Source organism: Poeciliopsis prolifica, unplaced genomic scaffold (genome assembly GCF_027474105.1).
Source record: "Poeciliopsis prolifica strain line A6 unplaced genomic scaffold, Auburn_PproV2 SCAFFOLD036, whole genome shotgun sequence".
NCBI lineage: Eukaryota > Metazoa > Chordata > Actinopteri > Cyprinodontiformes > Poeciliidae > Poeciliopsis > Poeciliopsis prolifica.
Window position 1 is genome coordinate 2,575,773 of NW_026562411.1, and position 10,586 is coordinate 2,586,358.

Consider the following 10,586-nt stretch of genomic DNA (forward strand, 5'->3'; position numbering starts at 1 on the left):
TATAAAGAGGGAATTCTTCTACAGACCATGAGGATAATAATTTACATAACAAAAATAACAATCAGCCAATAGAAAATGTTTCCAAGTCAGTTTTTTTTCAATAAAAAAAACATATGAAACTTTAACAGAAAAGCTGTGTGTGTATCTGTGTCTATGGTTAAAACATGTTTGTTTTTCATTCAGTGGGTAGAAAATCCAGAAATTTCACTGAAATAACAGTAGCAAAACTTAATCATAAATACAGTGTAGAAAAAAGACTCCTAAAAATGAAAACAAAGTTACTCAGCCTATTTGAGTAAATGTTACTATGCAACTCCATCAAATATGAAGCAGTGAAGATATTTCAGAAAGTCTTATAAAGATAAACCACAAAGAAAATGGTGCCCAGAACTGAACCCTGAGGAACTCCATGGCTGATGGAAACAGCCAGAAATGCATGACGTGCAGACAGACTCGTGCAGAGACTCTCAGGAAACCATTTGTTCCTTCTGCTGTGACACAAGTTTGGAGATTTAGCAACGACTTCCGAATATTGTTGTGAGCAGGAAGAGGGTCAGACTTTACAGTGGGCTCCTCTTTACAGCCCAGAACAAAGAGTTAAAGACCTGACCTGACTGCAGCTTCTCATCACGACCTGCACAAATAACAAGAATAAATCAGTTTGTGCGCCAAGCATGATGCAATCTAATCTGAAAAAAAAAAAAAAAAAAAAAAAAAAAAAAAAAAAAAAAAACCGAGAGAGAAATCAGTGCGATGAGTTTTGTAAGGAGTGAGGATAATGGGCGGTCCAGGAAAAGCTGCAGACTCCTGGCTGCGCAGGCGAGGGGGTGGGGAGCCGAAACTGGGAGGAGAAAACGGGGATTTGGGATTCTTTGTCCTCGCCCAGTTCGCGCAGCACCACTGGAGAAGCAGCTGTCTCCTCGAAGCAAAGGAAGGAGAAAAAAGGCAACTTGAAGGGCTTAAAATCCAGAAAACCAACTGAAGACAACTTCCAGGACCCAGAAGACATTGTGAAGGTAAAAGAAAAGCCAGAAAGGCGGGGAGGCATCCTCACCGGTGCGCTCTTTATCTGCAACACGCCGCTCTGGCTTCACTCTGAATCTCGCTGCTTCACAATCTGCTCATGAAACTGGCTTTGAAAACTAGATATGCTGGGAAAGTGAATCAAATGTGTTAAAACCAGTTTGAGTTGAAGCGCACAAACTGGTGGGATGTAGCTCCAGTTAGAGGCTGGAAACCAGTCGGATTACCTGGGATTACCTGCGAATTGGGGAGAAAATGGCTTTGATTCAATCAACGGGTTGAGTATTTAACATAAAAAGCCAGTTTAGGTTTTTATTGATCCAGTGAAATCTGCAAGGCTCCTCTTGTGTTTTTCTGTCTTGTTAAAATCTCTTGATCCTCAGATTTGCTGTGATTTTGCTCTAACTGGTGGTTAAAATGATCCAGTTGGTCTCAGATTGGTGACCCGGTTCCAGTTCGGGTCCTGAGAGGTTCCGCCGTGACGTCGTTTGCCACGAGGAGGATCCCCCCCCCCTCCTCCTCTTTCCCGCATTCCCCGCAAATGGGATTAGTTTCCAGTTCACGTCGCGCTGCTTCATGATGACATTCTTGGCTTCATGAAACCCAAACATGCGTCAGTTTCCTGGTTTCTCCAGGAGCGAGCACATTCCTCCGAAACTTCATTTTTTTTTATGTAATTCCATTTTTTCTCCTCGAGCCTTTTCCCTTCCCCCCTTTAGGCTGAAGGGCTGGGATAAATCAACTTTAACCCTTCTCCCAGATGTTGGGGCCACAAAAGCGCCTCTGTTCTGCAGAACCGCGACGCTTGAAAATGGTCAAAAATCCCTTTAATCCCGCAGCAGCGCTGAGATTCACACACTACAGATGAGACAAGATGTTAACGGAGAAAACGGAGAAATCCTGCAGAAATTGATTCCACAGGAAATCAGCGCCTGATTCACACAAATGAACTAAAACTCCAAGTTTGGTCTCCAGGTTCAATAATAAGAATGAACTTTGAGGAATGAAAAAGTGAGTTAAATAAAAACAGAGGCCGTAAAAAATGTACCGAGTTGTGGTTTGGATCAGACTGCAGGCTCTGATCTGATCTGGCAGTGACTTACAGATATAAAAAGTTCTGAGATTTATGATGGCAAAGCTTTTTATTTTCTTTATTTAACTGCGTTCTGCAGTGAACAGGTAGCCAAGGTGAAAAGATCAATGAGAGCAACATGGGAATGCCAAGAGGAGCAGCTGGACAAGATTTTATTGAATGGGATGAAAACAGAAGATAATTTAAAAAATATATATATATATAGCCTACATATAAACCTTTCTACAATCGTTGCTGCCAAAAATAGATATTTTATTTTGATTTCAATACGTTTTTTTTTTAAACTTAGGCAGTAATGTTCTGCACATTTAAAACATTTGAAAAGTGGGCCTTTAATAAAAATTACAAAACAACTAAAAGGAACCTGCTGGATCTGGTTTCCTGGTGCATCCAGTCGTAAAGCAGAGCCAGATGTTTCCATACTTCCCTTTCTCTCTCTGATCTTACAACAGAAGCTGTAGTGTACGTTTTATTTTATGCTTTTTGTAAAATACTAAACAGATGAAGGAACCTGCAGCCAAGAACAAAGATTAGAGGGGAAATAAAACGTCTCTAGGTAGCTTTTCTGGCTGCTTTGCAGCCATTTAATGCCGACGCTGCTTCTGGTTCCACCAAATACTCCAGGAATTTTGATAATTTCTAAGAAAAAATGTTTGTCAGAATAAAAACCGCTCTGCCCACTGAGCCACTAGATTCATTTATTAAGACACAGAAATGCACCAGTTATTAGAAATGCCACAAACATGACTACATTTAATTTAGTTGGAAAACCTTTTAATTTGAGTTAAAATATTCACTTAAGAAATGGCTAAAAATAAACTAGAACTTATTTTTAAACGCAATAGTTTTTAAAAAGTAGACAAAAGTTTTGAAAAACATTTGTTTTGATCAGTTTGTTACTTTTCACTTGTTTTCATGCACTTAATAAAAATAAAAAAAAACAATATTCTACTTGTCTCCCTCTGCAGGGAAAGTAAGATGTCTGCCATTTTGGATGTTGCAGATAAAGTGAGTGGGGTTATCAATAATCAAACACATTAATCAGTGGGTCGTCACACAATCAGCCCAGCTGGCTTAACAAGATTTAGCTTCATTTAACTAAAACTAGCCTCATTTTAAAGTAGCTTAACTAGCTAAACTAATACACAACTCTATTTTTACAACTGTTACATTAACTTTATTCAACTTATCTACTTAAAATCTCAAATATTGAACCATTGTTGACAACAGATTGTAAAAAACTGTTTAATTACCATCTAGTGACAGAAATAGCTATAATAGCAAACATTTACATGTAAATATGAATTCATAATGTTCCTGTTAAGGCCACTCTTGCAGAATAACCAGTTTTCAAAAATCAAAACCTGCCAGCGTCACATCAAGAAGGTTTTCAACTCACCCAAAACAAAAAGCACCTGTGGAGAGTTTTCTAGTTTCAAAGGTGTGTTTTCTTTACTTAGAAAAATAGAAATATTCTCCAAGTCGACTTACAAAAAAATTGAAATATAAACGTAAACTGGTGCGGTAGAAAAACTGTTTCACTCCTTCACCAAACCATCAGATCCACCAGAGCAGATGGTGCTGCTTGTTAATCACAGCAGGAGGTCAGCTGACAAGGAGGGTCTCAATCAATCAAACAATCAATCAATAAACAACAATAGATCTACTATTCACATAACCTTAGATCTGTAACATTAATAACTTAGCAAAAATAAATTAGTCTAATTCTTAACAAAAACCAAGCAAAATAAATTATAATTAGTGGTTGCGAAACAACAAAAGAAGCATTTCTGGTGTCTGCTGACATGAACTGTGGACAAAATGCTAACAAACAAACCAAACGATACGGCAGACAGAGTTTACGGATAACCGGTAACGCAGGGTGTAACGGTCTGCAAACGGTCGTAAACGAGCACAGCGACCCAAGTGACTCACGGTTACAGTGAAGTTTTCTAAAGCAACAGTTGCAATCAGCAGGTTGTGATGCATTGTTCAGCAGGCTTGTCGATTCGCACGGCAGATCAACAGGTCTGGAGGGATTTTCTTTCCTTTGTACTTCTTGGAAATGAGTTCATAAAGAATTGCTCATTATTCACTAAGTTAACAGACTCTTGAACTGGTCTACATCAAGCCCAACTGGATTCTTTCTTTTCTGTTCAAGACTTGCTGATTCAGGCGACCATATTTGGACTTCCTGTGGAGAACAGTTTTGTTGGCGTTATTGATGCAAGATATGGTTCTAAAATGTAGCGTTGACTCGTGATCCATTTGTGGAACAACTGCATCTGCAATTTTGACAAACAGTTGCATAAAAATATAACATAATTTAACGGGTTTACTTATTTAACGTTTATGCGTCTGTATGTATTTAGGTTTTTAAATCAAATTTAGTAAACGGTATGTAAGACAACATGAAAACAGCTTTGATTTGCTAAATGTAATAAAAATGTTGATCACTTTTAAATACTTTAAATGCCAGAATTGGTGGAAAACAACCAAATCATGACAACTCAAAATATTTCTAAGTGTTCAGAAATATCAAACTAATTTAAAAATAAGAAGCGGGAATAAGCTGAACTGAGTGTGAATGCAGAAAGATCAGATTTCCAGACACCTGAAGGAATTTGGTTTCCAAGTATTTAACCTTCACTAAACGCCTTAAGGCTTTTTCAGCTGCAGTATCTGTTCTTAAAGGGATAGTCCGTTCTTATAGGAGGTCTTATAGGAGGTTGTGTAACTCTACAAACTGCTGGAAAAAACAAGCTAGTCAGGTGTACAAAGTAATTTAGTCCTAATCAAACTGTAATTGGTCACATCAGCGGGACAGAACGCCGTGTTTTGCGGTTTAGAAGTCTATAATTTACTAGTTTCTACGAAGTTTAGTGCCGTTTCTCCATCTTAATGTCTTCACAGCCAATCAGCTGGCTGGCAAAATCAGCTCTTGTAGATTAAGACGAGACAAATGTAATAAACCGTGTTTTACTCAAACGGTTAATTACATTACAAAGCTTTTTTATTAAGTGAGATCAAGACTCTGCAGACATTGATGTTTGTTAGATGCTGTGAAACCACAACAGCATATTAGTCATTGTGAGACCCTATTAAACTTCAATCAGCAGCATCTGTGTGTGTGTCTTGAAGAACTAACTGTTTAGTAAGACACTAGAAAATACAACAACTCCGTCAGAGTTTGTGTATCAACAACAATAAAACTTCTGGATATTCTGGGAAACTACAGTTTTGACGTTTTGTGACTGCGGGGGTTATGGTCGGTTGGTTTTTAGGCTTTTTCTGGGAGCTTTGCCCCAGCATGTTAGACTCATTGATGCAGGTGAGGAGGGAGATGCGTTTGCTTGTGATTTTGCGCCACACTGTGGCCGTTTGTTTAAATGCAGGCAACATCTGGGTTGAAATTCAGGTGAGGATATCCGAGTTTCACAAGTTGACTATTTCAAACTGAGAATTTTCAAAAGTGGAACTCTTTTTTTCAAACTTTTGACATTAATTAAAACATTTTTCCTAGAAAAATTTTAACCTTTCAAACTCAGTTCCCTGTTTTTTCTTAGATTCATCTCAAAATTGTAGTTTTTCTAGCAAATTTTCATCCTCTTCAACTCTGAAGTTTCATTTTCTCTAGAAATATTTTGATTAATCTAAAACATTATTTTTCTGCCAAAGTTTTCAAACTTAGAAATTTTCTTAATTTTTTTTTAAAAAACTTTCTGCGATTAATTCTAAATTTTTACTTTTTCTAACAATTATTTTTGACTTTTCAGACTCAATATTTTTTTGTAGAAAATTTTTCTGATTAATATAATTTTTTGATGGAAATGTACATTTTTCGCTCTGCAGTGGTCATATAGTAGGTTGGTGACATGAACTTAAACTTTTATCACAATAGTTTAGAGTATCATTGTGATAACAATCAAAGTAATAAAAACTATTTATTTCTACTTTCTAGGGTAACTGACTGGCAGAGCAACACAAATACTGCTCTAAAAAACTGTAATACACTTCTTTTGGAGAAAAGCCACCTAAGGAAATGGGTTTTGTCCCTAAACTACTCACACTAATTCCATTTAATCATATTTTTCAAATGTATTGATGCTCTTAATGAAAAAAGAGAAAGTAAAATGAACAATTCCAACTATACATACAGTTTTGGTTGATTAAAAACACTAATTGAAATTTATTGTGACAATAAATCAAAATTCTAAGAAATTTTCATAAGTGATATAATAAATATTTCAGAGAGTTGTAGAGCTTTTTCTTGTAATTGTTTTTTCAGGGCATGTTCTTATGGACATTTTCCTCTTTTCCTCTCCACAGGATTCATAACTTCCTCCATCCGGCAGCAAAATGAGCTGGAGCTTTCTCACTCGTCTGCTGGATGAGATTTCTAATCACTCAACCTTCGTGGGCAAAATCTGGCTCACCTTCCTCATCGTCTTCCGGATCGTGCTGACGGCGGTCGGTGGCGAGTCGATCTACTATGATGAACAGAGTAAATTTGTGTGCAACACACAGCAACCCGGTTGTGAGAACGTTTGCTACGACGCGTTTGCTCCTCTTTCGCACATTCGCTTCTGGGTGTTTCAGGTGATCATGATCACCACGCCCACCATCTTGTACCTTGGGTTTGCCATGCACAAGATCGCCCGCATGGACGACGACGAATACAGGCCACAGGGCAGAAAGAAGATGCCGATAGTGAGTCGGGGCGCCAACAGGGATTATGAAGAGGCGGAGGATAACGGGGAGGAAGACCCCATGATCCTCGAGGAGATTGAGCCGGACAAAGAGAAGGAAGTTGCAGAGAAGCCGAAAAAGAAGCACGACGGCCGACGTCGCATAAAGAGAGACGGACTGATGAAGGTCTATGTCTTCCAGCTACTGTCCCGTGCCGTCTTTGAGGGGGCGTTTTTGTTTGGGCAGTATGTCCTTTACGGGTTGGAGGTGGCGCCATCCTACGTCTGCACGCGCTCTCCTTGCCCGCACACGGTGGATTGCTTCATTTCTCGCCCCACTGAGAAAACCATCTTCTTGCTCATCATGTACGGTGTCAGCGCGTTGTGCCTCTTCTTCACCATGCTGGAGATCTTTCATCTTGGCGTCAGCGGGATTCGGGACTGCTTTTGCCGGCCGCGGCCTCGCTCTCGAGCCCCTCGCCCCCCGCCACCTGCCAGCCAGAGGTCTTCGATCTGCCGCCAACCCTCTGCCCCTCCAGGGTACCACACCGCTCTGAAGAAGGACCCCAACGGAAAGATGGGCTTCAGGGATAACTTCGGAGACTCGGGTCGCGAATCCTTTGGTGATGAAGCATCGTCTCGGGAGCTGGAGAGGCTGCGCCGACACCTGAAACTCGCTCAGCAGCACCTGGATTTGGCATACCAAAACGAGGAGAACAGCCCGCCCCGCAGCAGCAGCCCAGAGTCCAACGGCATTGCAGTGGAGCAGAACAGACTAAACTTTGCCCAGGAGAAGCAAAGCAGCACCTGTGAGAAAGGTAAGTCATTTCCTCTTCTCTCACTTTCATAAATCGTGGCTTTTATCCAAGGAAACTGACCAACAGATGTCTTCACAGGTCTGCGTGCGTAAACTCAAACGATGAGAACAAAAAGGGAAGTGATGGACTTGCTTGAGGTGGATGAAGACCCCAAGCCCTCCAGTGTTACATCCCACTGTGCAGAACTCCACGTGGCAGACCCAAAGTGCTTATCAACTGCCGTCATGCAACAGAAGTGGTAAAGGTTGACATGTACATCTCCCTCAGGGCAGCTAACTGTTAGATACTATATGGATATTTTATTAAGAAACTTGGAGCTTCTTGTCATTTCTATCTTTTTATTATTATTATTATTGTTTTGGTCGGTGTGTAAATCTCAAGTTTGCCTTTAGACTTGAACTGGAATTTTGTTGCGGAAAGGCCCAGCCAGTCGTTTTGTAACGTGTGTACCTAGTGAGAGTGATTGTAGAAGAGAGCAAAAGGTTGAACAGGGCGCCTCAAATCAAACACCAGTACTGGGAGTTATGATCTTATGAAGACTGTACAAGATGTTGATCATCACACAACAAGGGCTCCTCTCAAGTGTCTTTTATTAAATGTTAGTGTTGGTCCGGAACTGGTCAACACTTCCAATCCTGGAACCTGTGGCCTGTACTGCGCAGCTGTAGTTCTGTTTCTTCACAGATTTCAGGACTCAATCCATTTCCAAAATCAAAGTGAAACCTCTGAGCAAATGATCAAACTCCTTAAGGCTTTGGTGTTATGCTTTATAGAGAAGATTATGTGGATTTCTGTGCTGTCCAGAATTGGTCTTCAGTATTAATCCTGTCTTCCTTGCATCCTTTGATACTTTCCCTTGTCTTTGCAGGCTTTCAATCAGTCCCTTCTTGTTTTGGTTGAATTTACGGTAAATGGTTTCACAGTGGATAGAACTAACTACACAGGCTGCATGAAAAGGGAGGGAAACTAGGAAACAATAACGGAAGGACAAAATGTAGTAAAACCACAAAGGACAAGAATGATGCAAGGAACGATTGACAGAAGCAAGAACTGATGAGCAGATGGCAATCATAAAGGAAAGTAGTAACATAACAGGAAAGGACAAGAGGAAGCAAGGAAGACTGGATGGGAGACAATCTAGGGGAATACTGAAGACCAATTCAAGCTGGGATAGGAATACCAAGAATCTAATCTACTTAGATGTTTGGGATTCCTGAGCTATCTGGAATTGGTCTTCAGTATTTCAATATTCTGAAATAATGAATATTTTCCATCATCTCTTCCTTGTATCATTCCTGTTCTTTCCTGGGCTGTTACTACTTTATCTCATCATTGCCATCTATCCATGGGTTTCATCTTTCTGTTCTTGCACCCTTTGATTGTTGAATCTTTGCTCATTCTTGTGCTCTGGAAATCGTCAAGGTTCCGGCGGCATACGGTGAGCTCTCGCTGGTCCTTGAAAATCTGGTGTAAATCTCATGCCACGCCATACCCGTATCCGCAGCAGGTCTCCAAGGTGAACAGCCTCTAGCATGTTGGATCAAGGGGGTTAAGGGAAGTGAGGAAGTCAGATCTGTTGGTTAGTTTTATCCTTTGTTGAACCATTTGCCGTCAATTCAGTGAACTTCAGTTCAACAATCCTCTTAGTAGTTTACAATGAAGTTTTTCTGTGTGCTCTCTCAGCGTGGAGCTGTTTCTGTTTTGCTGCTCTGTATGTTCTCAGTCAAACTGAAGGAATCTTGAAGCGATGAACCTTCTTCGCAGTACAGGCCTCTTTTATAGGTAACTGGAACACTTGAGGTGCCTTTGTCCAAAGGAACAAACAAACCTGGGTAATGCTTGAAATAAAAGAACCGTGTAACTCTTGATATTGCCATGTATTGTTTTGAAATGTTTGATACTGTTCTTTATTTTTGTATTCTGAGTATTGTTGTTAAACGTTCACTACTGTCTCTGCTTTCCGTGGCTGAAAGTGAACTTGTTCGGTACAGTTTGAAAGATAAAGTGCAGCAGTTTTTTGTTTTTCTTTTGATTTCTGTTTGGATCAACCTGTTGCTTCTTTTCTTCGGTACATGATTTTTGTGACCATGAAATGTTTACTTCTGCCGCACCTGCCTGTTCAGTTGTCTGTTAGTTTAATAATAGAAGAAGCTGTGTGCCACTTCACCATCTGCTAAATGCTAGTCTTCTGGAGCTTGGTGTTCCAGACCTGAGAGGATGGCTGCAAAAAAACTGCTACAATGTGAATTTCTTCTTTGATTGCACCAATTTTTGTATTCAGATTCATAACCACAGTGCCATTAGTACACCTTAAATATTGTCATCTCAGATATTTTTTGACCAACTTTTTTTGTACTTTTATACGTTTTTGTATTGACTAGTACTTTGTGGTTTCTAAAATAAACATTTTTACAATCAGTGTTCTAAGTTGTCTCAATGGGAGTGAGGGGTTTGGTAAGACTGTCCTTACAAAATTTGATCAGGAGTTGGCAGCAAAACATTTACAAAGTTAACTTTGGAAAACTTTTAAGCAGTTTCAATATTTATATTTTTGGTTTGAGTCAATTGAAGAAATTTAAGTAAGATGAGTAACAATCAAGGGTTTTTTACTGCTTGGAGATATTTAAAGAGGACTGAATGGTGGTTTTGAAGCAAGAGAACGGCACCCAGAGAGAGTCTAGCCTAGCGGCTAACGGTTGGCACCCAGAGAGAGCCTAGCCTAGCGGCTAGCGGTTGGCACCCAGAGAGAGCCTAGCCTAGCGGCTAACGGTTGGCACCCAGAGAGAGCCTAGCCTAGCGGCTAACGGTTGGCACCCAGAGAGAGTCTAGCCTAGCGGCTAACGGTTGGCACCCAGAGAGAGCCTAGCCTAGCGGCTAACCGTTGGCACCCAGAGAGAGCCTAAATAATCCCAGATATTTTGTCTTGCAAATAAATTTTGCTGGTCCAATCATAATGATAAAGAC

At 40.2% G+C, this 10,586-nt stretch overlaps 1 protein-coding gene across 1 annotated transcript; it reads left to right on the top strand.

Moving 5' to 3' along the window:
• Positions 1-773: 773 nt before the first annotated feature.
• gjc4b (gap junction protein gamma 4b) lies at positions 774-10,040 on the top strand. The gene is made up of 3 exons (XM_055053041.1): positions 774-1,016; positions 6,446-7,622; positions 7,701-10,040. The coding sequence occupies exons 2-3, from the start codon at positions 6,476-6,478 to the stop codon at positions 7,712-7,714; spliced, it is 1,161 nt and encodes a 386-aa protein (XP_054909016.1). The 5' UTR covers positions 774-1,016; positions 6,446-6,475; the 3' UTR covers positions 7,715-10,040.
• The last annotated feature ends 546 nt before the right edge of the window (positions 10,041-10,586 follow it).

Bases quoted from the DNA above. Each gene is read 5' to 3' on its own strand.
- gjc4b (XM_055053041.1), top strand. From the start codon at position 6,476: ATGAGCTGGAGCTTTCTCACTCGTCTGCTGGATGAGATTTCTAATCAC.